At 35.3% G+C, this 12,675-nt stretch overlaps 1 protein-coding gene across 3 annotated transcripts in view; it reads left to right on the top strand.

Annotated features, from left to right (window-relative positions):
- LOC110373280 (synaptotagmin-6) overlaps positions 1-7,907 on the top strand; it is a 110,314-nt gene extending 102,407 nt beyond the window's left edge. For 2 of the 3 annotated variants that reach the window (XM_049841270.2, XM_049841268.2), the window contains exons 9-10: positions 1,586-1,757; positions 4,666-4,870. In XM_049841270.2, the coding sequence (XP_049697227.1) occupies positions 1,586-1,757; positions 4,666-4,870 (377 nt within the window). Of the gene's footprint in view, positions 1-1,585; positions 1,758-4,665; positions 4,871-5,953 lie in introns of those variants that run through there. The other variant, XM_049841271.2, reaches the window with a different exon arrangement.
- The last annotated feature ends 4,768 nt before the right edge of the window (positions 7,908-12,675 follow it).

Below are 12,675 nucleotides of genomic sequence, written 5' to 3'. Positions count from 1 at the left end.
ACTTGAACATGACCAGAAGTCAGCACCTAAGTTTGCCCGGGTAACTGTGTCAAGGTCAGATAGGCAGTGGCTCCTTGTAAAACACTGACACTCAGCTGCATTCAGTTAGACTGAAAGCCGACCCTTACATAGTTGGGAAAAGGCTACGCTGGTGATGATGATGATTGTGATGTCATATGGCATACAAAACACTTTACTTTTTTCATAATTTCCTCATATAAAATCAAAGTCTTCTTTACATTGTAAAGCTAAAAAGTTCCTACATTAGATCAAGTCGGAACCTGCTTCTTATATCAGCATAATGTAGGACACCAATTTGCATACAATTTGTGATTGTGGCCGGGATTTATACTCGTTCCTGGCTTATTTCTGATGTGCCTACTTTATCCTTAAATGGCTTGTAACGGCTTTAGCTGGAATAAACGGGTTTCTTCCAAATGTTACTGTAAGATGTGATAGTGGGATGAATAATGTTTTTATTTGGATAAATGGGCACATATTTTTATTTTTTATCGATAGGAGTATTTGTCGTAGGAATATGGAAATATTTATCACATTTTTTTTATTTATAAACGGGTCAGTCTGTAGAGCGTTCACGCCAAGACTACTGAACCGAATTTGGTAAACAGAGAGTCTAGAGCTTATAGGACAAATATAACATTTTATCCGGATGCAGGACGTAGTTCCCTTCGGATGCAGGTGGGGTATTTTTTAAACTCACTGATCTACTTTGTTTTGGTTGTAATTATTGAGACTTCAATATGAAGAATAATGAAGAAACAAGTGAACTATCTATTTAGAAGATCAATAGTAGTCATTGTTTTTTCAAGTAAAGTCTAGTATATAAGTTTTATTCACACAAATAAAAGCTCAAGTACTCAGGTATATTATATAGGTGACATGAATTCTTTATGCTTCCAACTAAAGGTTCATTATTTAGGCTTTCTCGATAAACTTTTGAAAAGAAAATTTCAATGATATCCCATATTAAAGGGAACAATACTTCTCTTTATATTGTTTTAGAGGCTTTGTGTACGGGCTCTCAATTGTATGGTACTGACTCGAGAACATACTTTGAAATAAAACGGAGTTTATCTGTCGTAGCTTCGCCCACATGGCTGGTTAGATAACTGAATACGTTTTTGACAAATAATTTTAGTTGCATTTTAAGTGAAGAACTTTTGAGAAGGGTCTTGTGCCTGTAACTTTCAGTACTAACAATATAATTTATCAAATTGTTTAGATATTTTTTTATTATTGAACTTCTCAAACGAGATACCCCTTGTTAAGACTGGGTGTCAGATTTTCTGGCTCCTGACTGCATGAGCCAATTACCAAAGTATTCAAATGACTGCCTGGATCCACAAATTTACCGTGCCTGCGAAAAATAGAGGAACTCGTCATAACAAGATGGTCCAACCGCACCAAGAGTTGCCTAACTTTATGCGGCTGATACTCAATAAGCTCCTCCTCTTGAGATATGTATGTTCAGAAAATTCTTAGAGGCAATAACCTTAACGGCGCCTATACTTCTTGTTGATAGCTAGTTAACACCATACCAATAACTCTCTTTCTTTCCCAACAGACCCCTACGTGAAGATCTGCCTCATCTGCCAAGGCAAGCGCATCAAGAAGAAGAAGACGACGGTTAAGAAGAACACTCTGTCACCAGTGTACAATGAGGCGCTGGTCTTCGACCTGCCAGCTGAGAATGTGTATGACATCACGTTGCTGGTCAAAGTCATTGATTATGACAGGTAAGTTTGTAGAGGAATTTGATAGGTCTGAAATGAAAAGGGTACGCGCATACGTGGATTGAATAGATATCAGACACAAATCAGAAACAAAAAAATTGTTGACCGACTTACAAAATAACATCTGTTGCTTTTTACACCAAAACCACGTACCGAAGTGAATTCTTCGGAAAGTTCTAGCGGAAAGTTATTTTTTTTATTAAACAGTCAGTATTAGGTGTGGTCTGATCATATAATTTGAAAAAAATACTTCACAACAATTTTTTATGTCTTTGTTTGAATTCGAAACTTCTATCAATTTGATTGTAACTCGATAAGTTGTAAAGCCTTTTTGTTAGTGTACTATCTTCAAAATCATCTTATACGAGACTGAACTGAATATTCAATCACTGAATTTAGTTATGATACCACATTACCTATATTCCGGAACCTATAGATAATCCTGGGGCTTATATCAACTCCAAGCAACCAATACCTTTGATGCTCAGTCCAACTAGATTATTTCATCATACCTATGCAGTCCAATCATAGCATTGCACCGGCTTTCTAGGAATTCAAACTCAAGCTAAGCTTTTCTGATTGGAGATTTTAATCAAAATGTACGCGTATTTTCAAACAAGTCAAAATGTCGAGATCAGAATTTACGGTATCCCTAATTTTAATATCAAAACGTTAATTTTGGTTAACACTGGAGTGGTTTACCGGGTATATTTTAAAGAAATAATTTGATTACAAACTCGTTCCGAAGTTTAGTGGATTAGTACTTGATATTTGTGAGAAAGCAATTTATGCTAGACGCTTGGTATTTCCAATTTCTTAGGTAGATTATATTGAAACATATTCGTGACCTTTAGAAAAGTTGTATACTATTTTATTATCGTTTCATATTTACGTAATAAAATTGCAAAAGAGTTACTAAGACCTTGTCCTTGGTTAATATTGTAAATTATGCGAAGATAACTGTCTGTCTGTCAGGCTTTCAAGTCAATCCCACCAAAAACATTAAATGTAAAAAAAGCCAATCCTCTACGCAATTCCTCCACCGTAAAAAGTTTTGAGATCGCATAGAAGCCAAGTCCTGTTCAACTTTATTTGTAATAATAAATCAATATTTTGTGACCATTTCAATAGTTTCGTTCACTTTACAATAATATTGACTTGGCCATGAGCACAATAAACTACAAATATAATACAGCATATCTTGGAGAGGTGAAAGTCAATCATGAAGTTTAATATCACAGAATTAAATACCTTTAGTTTTTTCAATTGTTACTAAATGACCGACAGTCAGTATCATCCAAAATCATGACCTGCATATTTACTATGGCGCATGTTTGGTCCATGGTGGTCTCAAATTCCAATCAGTCCAATCGTAAAATCATGTCCATATAGAATGTATCAATTCAATGGTATTTACACATTATTTCAGGGAGCGACTATTAACTTGTGCTCATGGCCAAGACAATATTATTGTAATGTGAACAAAACTATTGATATAGTCACAAAATATTGATTTATTATTACAAATAAAGTTGAACAGGACTTGGCTTCTATGCGATCTCAAAACTTTTTACGGTGGAGGAATTGCGTAGAGGATTGGCTTTTTACATTTAATGTTTTGGTGGGATCTAATTTATTTTTTGTAGGTCTCCTTCTTCTCTAAGTATATAACAAATTAAATTAACTTACATGCAACTAACTAAATATATAACAAACTAAATATGTAGATTTTTTTTAAATAAATTAAACAATTTCGAAATTGTAGAATTTTTTAATCGAATATCTTTTAGAATAAAAGAGATTTATTTCAGAGGTAGATGGCGCTATCACATGAAATTATTTGTTTTTTTTTTTTTAACTAAAAACCGTAGCGCGATTTAGACCAGGACAACGCCATCTATCGAGCGAGCATGCAGTATTTATCGCACTGCATTAATATGAAAGATTTTATCATTATTTATTTTATTTTAACCTAGCTTTTTTATTCATATGTATGTATATTTAATACATAATAACAATATACCACACTACGTAACAATAAAACAAATGGTAACATTTTGTACATAAATAAATAACAAAGTTATCAATGCAGTCAAAATTCATACACAATGTTCTTGAAAAACCGCAAATATAAATTTGTTTCCTATTTTTTTATAAAGTATTAAGGTTTTTATAATTTTCCCTTTATATGTAGCCAATAACCAATCTCGGTGCCAAATTTGAAGGTTCTAAGTTTGCTAGAAGTACCTTAGACTTTTGATGATCGGTCAGTGAGTGAGTCAGTGACAAAATGGTGTAACTTTGATCGCTCATAACTCGTAAACTATTTATTCAAATTTCTTGTAATTTTGGGACTGAGCTTGTTCTAATACTTACTCTTGGTCATCGAAAACCTAAACTCCTAGCTTTGTTCACATGGAAGATACAGGGGGCTGAAATAGCCGCGAAACGCTTCGAGAAAAGATGGTACGGCCGTGCCCGCTTTGCTCGAGTCTTGGCTGGGGCACTGCCGTGCCCTCAGAATCCTTTGAACGATTTTAATTAAATTTATTACATACATACTCTAGCGCCTAAGAAAGGACGAAGGTTATTTTATACCAAGGTGCTAGAAGTATTTCCATCTGTGTGACAGCTAGTATCTCATAAGGGTGCCGAAGGCACAAAGTAGGTTTTCACCAGCTCCATTACACAAAAGCCAATTGAAGGAACAACGAGATGTTCCTAATTAGTAGCACTTTTTATGGGAAATCATCAAATGACCGCTCCCGTTGTGGGTTAGCGCCGTGAGGGAGTGTCAGACTCTTACTGACTAAAACCCATCATGTTGATGCCCTTTATGTACCAGGGCCGTGGTACATAATTAGCAAGGCTCTGATACTCAATGCTTACCAAATACCGTCTTTGTCACCAGGATTGGCCCAAATGAGCTTATCGGCTGCACAGCAATAGGTTCGACCCTGATCGGCATCGGCCGTGACCACTGGCTGCAGATGTTGGACAACCCTCGCAAGCCGGTGGCCCAGTGGTACCCGCTGAACAAGAGCCCGCCGGCTAACATCACGATACCTAACAATAATGGCCCGAATACTGGACTTAGCTGCTTGAATGGAAGGTGAGTTTTGACAAAAGTTATGTTATATTATGTATTTAAATAAATATAAGTATTATGTATGTGTCTTTATCTGCCCTGCCTTTTCCTAAATATGTCGCGGTCGATTTCCAAGCCAAACGTATGAAGCAGTGTTTTACATGGAGCGACTGACTGTTGGACCTCATAAACCCAGTTACCCGGGCAATTAGGTATCTCTTGATTAAACTGGTTCTCAGACCTTCTGGCTTCTGAATATTCGTAACGACGTGTTGAAGATTGGCAGATAGGCAGATGCAGCTGTTGGTAATACCACTAAAGCCTACATTTGTACATCGATGTCGTTTGATCCATGGTGAAAGATGTTTTGAGTGATGCGAATTCGCAATCAAAAATCACTCAAACGAACGTGACTTCACATTAAAAGTTTTATTATCATCTTCTATAGTAATATAATATTTTTATTCCGTTACTTTACTGGCAATAGAAAGCGAGTTAAGTCGGGTTTAACAAAGGTCGCATAGCTTTAAGTTACGACTTGATCCACTTTGTTTACGACGACACAATCACTGTTTAGATCCAGCAGCCATTTATAACGATTCCAACTAATCTAGCAAGTCATTGACACCAAAGTTATAACTTTCAAAACAAACTTATTGTTTTTGCAGAAATTCATTTCGCTAAACACCTTATAATTTACGCTGAGTAAATTTTCAAAGCCATTTAGGGTTCGTTCAGATAGACCGGCTCAGAAAGCATCGGCGCGCATGTTTCTTTTCACACAGACCGGAGTCGGCTCCGATGGGCTCCGATCGGCTGCGTGAGATGCAATTGGAGCCAAACGTCAGCAAGACCGAGAAAAAGTACACAATCGGAGCCCATCGCAGCCGGTCGGCTCTTCTTATTATTTCGCACCGAGCGCCTTCGAGCATTTTTAATGACAAAAGCAGTGCGCATGCAAAAATAAACCTTACTTCAAATACTAAGTACTCAATTTTCAACGTGTTAAGAATTTGCTCTTCTCTCCGAGCCGGTCTGTCTGAACGGACCCTTAGAGTGTTTTAAGGAGTTTTTAATCCAAGTTTTGTGCTTATTATGATCCTTTTCGCAGATGAAGAGACGAAGGAACAAGGACTGAAGATATCAACATCAATTAGAAGGCGTCGACTGTAGTGACGTAGACAGGTATTCTCGCGATGCCAAAGCGTTTATAGTAAGTAAATGTGATTATAATAAACGGTTGTATGTCCATTTACAGTAGAGAAATGAATCAGAATCAATATTAAGTGATATTGAAACGTAGAGAAAGAATTAGATTAGATATCTGTTGATGTAGAAGAAAATGAATTTATCCATAGACGTTCTAAATGTTTATAGATGAAGTATAATTTGTAGCCAGTAGTTTGAATAATCCAATGTATTCTCATATCATTGCCATACATTTCCTACGTCTATACTTTACTGACCATGTATTTGTCAAGTTATATACAATGTTACTTCTATGTACACCTTGGAATACGCACACTTCAAATTCAAGACTTATTCACATCTTGTACATATTATATACTTATTAATGTTGTATAGTTGTTGTCTTTTACGATAAGAGTATTTAAACCTATCGTCATACCTTTAACTATTTGATATGTTATTAAATTCTAATTACATATTGCAGCGTTACGATTTGTTAGAAACGGACGAATGTTACGAACATTCTTTTATCGGACAATAATGTAGTTGGAAAAATATATATTATGTATAAATTTTGCGAAATATCTACGAAATTTTTATTTTCAACAACAGCACAAGATATATAAATACATATAATTTGTTATATATGTTACATGAAATTGTAAGATGAAAATGAAGCTTTAAATCGTGTTAAAATTAAAATATATCAATGTATTTAAAGTATATATTATAAACATAAGTTTTAAAGTTATATATTATAAAACGTGTATTAAATGATAAACAATAGGCATTGATTTAAAAAGCTGTCATGATGAATTTAACGCGTGAAACAGAATATTGTTTGTAGACCGGCTCAGCCGTAACTTGAACGAGATTAATTTTAAATTGACATATTTATTACATTGCACCCTTTGTACGACGCGTGCGTTTAACATTTAATGGAAAATGTAAAAGTAATTCATTTAAATTCAGATAATCCTTATCTTTTTCAATCGAATATAGCTTAATCTTTGATATTCAATTAAATTGCTATTTTTTGAAAATTATTTGTTACGAAAAACATTTATGGATGTATACCTATATATCTAGGTGTAAGATTAATGTTAAGGTTAGATAATCCTCTGCCTCTGCAAATTTTCTACTGTTATCGTATTGTGTCACTCGAAGTTCAAGATTTCCTAAATGATGATATTTTTCTGACAAGTTTCCATGATTAATGGTACAGTTTTGATGACGTGAATTCAGAACGAAATTATTTGGTAAGGAAGTGATATTAATCCGAGGTTACGAATTCTCATATCGTAAATCCGAGTATATATTCTAAAGTATATAATGTAGATAGAAACATATCTATGTAATTTAATGTGTATATTATGAGAACCTTGATAAGAAAATTTGCGTGTTTCAACCCGTGGTTTTCCTCGGTATATAGGAACGTTAAAAAGCAAAGTACCTACATACTTACATACACATCTTTTGCGTTCGTCGACTCGGCGTTTCCGTAGCGCAAATTTGCCGTCGTGCGTTTTTATCTGAAAAGCCCTTTGTCAAGCCAAGTCTTTGAAGTAATACCAAATCAGTTGCAATTGAAGACAAATGCACACAATAAAGAATTATCTGTCTAGAAACAATATACGATCAGACAGGGCATTGACCCGCATCAAAAAACAAAATACTCGAAATCTACATGATATTGTAATATTGTAATAATTTTCGTTTTAAAAAGGAATGACAGTACAAGAGAAGGTTGAATGAGAGGTAATATTTTTGTATGAGATTAGGATACTTGTCGTAAACGTTGCTAAGTCTTTATACTGTATAGCTGTAAGTGGATGTAAGTACTTATACTGATTTATGAATAAAATGTTGACATTTTTTAGTGTCGTTTTCTTTTGCGTGTGCTAAAAAACCTATTTATAGGAAACTCCTAGATCATGTATAGATAATAACTGTGGACACCACTATCGTATTGGTTAAGTTAAGCTGTAATGATAGTGTGTATGTTTAAATAAATAAAAATGTAATAGGTTAAGGGTAAGTAAAAAGCCCTTTAACCAACCGATTACATAACTGTCAGAGAAATTAGTCCAAAGTTCTACTTGAGAAACCTAATATCTATATATGATGTGCTAAAATTCAAACAATCTTCCATGTAAACTCAAAGTTCAATATGTATTGTATGTAAATGTTTCATCATAAATCTGCCTTAAAAGAAAAAACTTATAATCTGCACTGATCAAATCATCCAAAAACCTATTTCTCAGCGAAGTTATAACTTTCACAAAAATAGATAATATTTTCATACACTTACAACACCAAATATTTGTTCAGACTTAACTTCTTCAGCTTACAACGGAACGGCGCTGTAACCATGGCAACAGGTATATATCAAGCTTGAGGCGGTTCGAGGCGGTTCGAGGCACAGGTAAACCAATACAGATGACATTGACAAACGATTGAGACGGAGTCTGCAAACATATTGAATTTAAATTGAATCCCGGCTTTGGTGATGTTGTCTTTGTAATACCTTGGTGTGAGAGTGTTGTGGAATGGAATACATGGTATTTGGTGGGGAAAGAATAATGTACTGTGGAGTGCTAAAGACAGAAAGGCTCACACTCGCGTCTCAGTTCGGATGTCTAACCAGTCAGGATTTCTTTCAATTTCTATTGCCATAATTTTCATTCTGACAGCTCAAAGAGAAAGCAGACCAACTAAGGCCCAGAGTCCACCAAAGCAGAGTAGAGCAATGAAGGTTTAAAGCTTTCAACAGAATTTTTGTATAAAAATATCTCGTCTCTGCTGACTATATCTAGTCATGGAAAAGGAAAATAAATATAAAAATAAATATCATGACTATTATAACTGTGGTAGATAGTATAAATAATTGTCAAAAACTAAACAGTATTAGGCTGAATATTATCTCCCTACACACAGACATACACGCTTAACACTGTTACAATTTACACGTGTACAATAGAACAGAGTTACACAAACTAACAAACTTATATACTAGACGTGAGTATCTTAGCCAAGTCTTACAATGAGAACAAACTTACTTGACGAAACAAACATGGGCTTCGTACGTGGAGAACAAAATGACTAGTGGAGATGTCATAACGCAAAATCTTCGGAGAAAGTAGCGCGCCAAAATGCAAATGTTCGGGGAACGAGGAATGTAACTAGCTCTGCCCTTATACATACGTCTTCTATGGAATCTGTCCATGATTTTCAAAATAAAATCACCAAAGAAGTTTTGACAGATTTGACAAGGAACCCGAACGCCTCGTAAGTTCTATTAATTGATCACACCTGCCGTACGGTGTCGTGACTTACATGAAGGCGCCTGACCTACCTTACGTATGGCATCTCTGCTATCTTTCTTTCCTCCGTGGCTCCGTAAGACACGTGATGTCAGTTTATCTTCCATTTTTGAGGCACGCAACTATATGAGATGAAGATTCTTTATACGCCTTTTCGGTTTTTAGTAGACAACGTGAGAAAAGGAAAATTATGGCACTTTCATACGTTTTCCTTGTATATGATTTATGTGCAAGTGTGTGTGTGTTTTATTAAGATAATTTTGATCGATCTTTTCGAATGTTTGGTAAGAATTAAGTTTCCCTTTTGATAAAAGGCTCCGTATCATGGGAAGTCTGCTGAACCGATTTTGATGAAATTTGCCATATGAATACCCAAGAGATGAAGATTTTTATTCAGATGCGATCAGTAGGCTCTCTAGGAAACTTACATTTACGAAAAGTCTCGGTAAGAAAACGTTAAGTAAATATTTCTTACTTATTTGTCTGTCCGTGGGAGTCAAGGGCGTATCTCCAATTACGCGATAAGGGTAAGGTGATAAGCCTTAACTAGAAACAAAATCCGATCGTTTTTCGAAGAAATAAATACCTAATATCTTTCTGCTGAATATTAAATGAGCCTCTTCGCATAAGGCGTCACATTGTACCGTTGTTTAAACATCATGTGTTTTTGGTGGGTAGGGAAAAATTGCTGAAACTTACTGTCCAGTATTTAAAAAACTTCAATTATTGTTTCTAATTAAGACAATTCTATGTTCAAATGGTGGGGTGAATCTTGGTGAAAGATTACTAAAGTTAGGTAATTTTTTTATCTATATTATAATTAAGACTATGGTCTAGCTGAAAAGCAATAAATTAATGGACCATTATTAATTGAAAACTGGTAATTAATTAATTTAAATTCCAGTTTCTGCTGAATTTATAAGGCAGAGACGATATTCCTAGAAGCTGGGCGTTCAATTTCAAAGAAGACCCATTAATTTAGAGTAGTTTTTGGAGTGGACTGCAACTTGAAGGTTTAGTTAGAAACAGTCTGCTTATGTCTGCCTAAAGATATCTACATGCTTTAGATGTGATAATTAGATGATTAATTATAATAATATTAAAAAATACGTGACTAACATATTTTTTGTAAAGTTTGATTTTTGTATTGACATAACCAACGTTACATGTTTTCTTCGGAGATGGGCAGCAGCATCTCCAAAGTTAAAAATACACATGCATATAGGGAGTATTTCTCTGATTGACAGAGACCTATGTCCAGCAGTGAAGGTCTTTGTGCTGTGACGACGATACAAGCTAGTCTTCTAGGCATGTTACCAGAAGGTAGCAATGTGAAACAGTACTTCGGCACCTAATAGCAAGCATGTTCTCTTATATTATATTAGCTGTTTTCTGCAGTTTCACCTGCTTACCGAGGGATTTTCTTCCAAAAGTTTCGAAGAGTGGAACTCGTTATAGGTAGATAATGTTTATCTTCATCTAATAACAAACTAACAATATTATCAAGTTTAAAATCTTAACCAAAAGTATCGTGCTTCACTTTCGCCTTGACTTACGAGTACGTACGGTCTCAACTGAATATTCCTCGCTCGGGTTAGTTAGAAGCTGAAAACATGACATCAAGGTCACAAGGTTACACGTGTTGTTCAGATTTTAACTTATAATTTAACAATAACAAACTTAAGAGGTTAAGGCACAGATATAGTGTCTGATACGGGATTTATGGTGTTGCCTGGTGTTCAGAAGGCGTAGGTTTATTTAATTAAACACGAAGCGTTGACAGGTGTCGTGTAATATGAAGGTTTAGTTTAGCCATCTATCTAGTAACATAAAGTTATATGACTGCGATCAAATAAATCATTATTTATTAGTGGTTCCACACGCAATACGAGGGACCTACTTCCCGCATCAGGGTTAGAAGTAACCAACAGCCTTTGATGAATGGGCTACCGAGCACTGAAAGTTTTGACTACAGAAAAAACTGCCTATCCTTATTTTTTTTTTAAAACGGCGTCAAAAGTCATCAAATGACTCCTCCTGCTGTGGGTTAGCAGCGGTGAGGGAGTTTCAGACTCTTACTGACTAAAACCCGTTATGTTCCGTAGTAGGCCTTTTATGTACCAGGGCCGCGGTAACTCTTTCGAACAATCCCGCAGCTGCCTATCTAGCCGTCCAACCTAATCACCCTAGAAACCCTATAGGCGATACCCGTTGGTAAGACTGGTTGTCAGACTTTCTGGCTTCTTATTACCCCTAACTACTGCCAAAGACAATGACACAATTGCTGAGAATAAATGTCAAAAGAATAAACGGGAAGTTTTGTGATCTGTTTTCTTTCAAGTTTACAAGCGTTAGTAGGTCATGGCTGTTGCTTGTTTGTTCCTTAGTTTGATACTTGAACATAGGAAATGTGGTTTCTAACTAGTGTGTACTTTAACTTCAGTATGTAATACTAGCTGGTGCCCGCGACTTCGTCTGCGCAGGTTTAGTATTTCGAACAATATGTTTACAAATTGTAGCCTATGTGTTATTCTGATGTATAAGCTATATTATTGTAAAGTTTCATTAAAATCCATTCAGTAGTTTTTGCGTGAAAGAGTAACAAACATCCATACATCCATACATCCATACATCCATACATCCATACATCCATACATACAAACTTTCGCGTTTATAATATTAGTAGGATTAACTTGATTCTCTTAATTGGGCTGGAAAGAAGTATTTTAATCTTTCATATTCCCAAATGACATGTTTGAATTGGACAACTTAACTGAGCAAAAATACAGCTTTCCGGACATTTTTGCGAAATAATTTTATTGAGTATCTCATGTTCTGCAGCCGCGTCATCTTTTTTACTGTAAACTATTTTTTCAACAATTTTCACTGAACAAACCTATCCAATATTTTATATCTGACCTACATTCTACCAAGGGTATCAAATTAAAAATACACAAAAAATAACCCTTTCTAAAATATTTCCACCTGAAAAATAGACTGAACTTAAAAATAACAGGTTTACTTGAGCGTACGACTTTCTGAAACTTTCGCAATTGGAAAAAAAACCGGCCAAGTGCGAGTCGGACTCGCCCACAAAGGGTTCCGTACCAATATTTATTAAAAGTTGTTGTATTTCAGCCCCCCAAAAAAATATTTATTTCTAGTTTTCAGTATTTGTTGTTATAACGGCAAAAATACATCATCTGTGAAAATTTCAGCTCTCCAACTATCACGGTTCATGAGATACAGCCTGGTAACAGTCGGACGGACGGACAGAGGAGCGAAAACAATAGGGTCCCGTTTTACCCTTTGGGTACGGAAC

The sequence above is a fragment of the Helicoverpa armigera genome, chromosome 19 (genome assembly GCF_030705265.1).
Source record: "Helicoverpa armigera isolate CAAS_96S chromosome 19, ASM3070526v1, whole genome shotgun sequence".
Lineage (NCBI taxonomy): Eukaryota > Metazoa > Arthropoda > Insecta > Lepidoptera > Noctuidae > Helicoverpa > Helicoverpa armigera.
The sequence above is the reverse complement of the archived record's forward strand: the minus strand, read 5'-3'. Positions and strand labels throughout refer to the sequence as shown.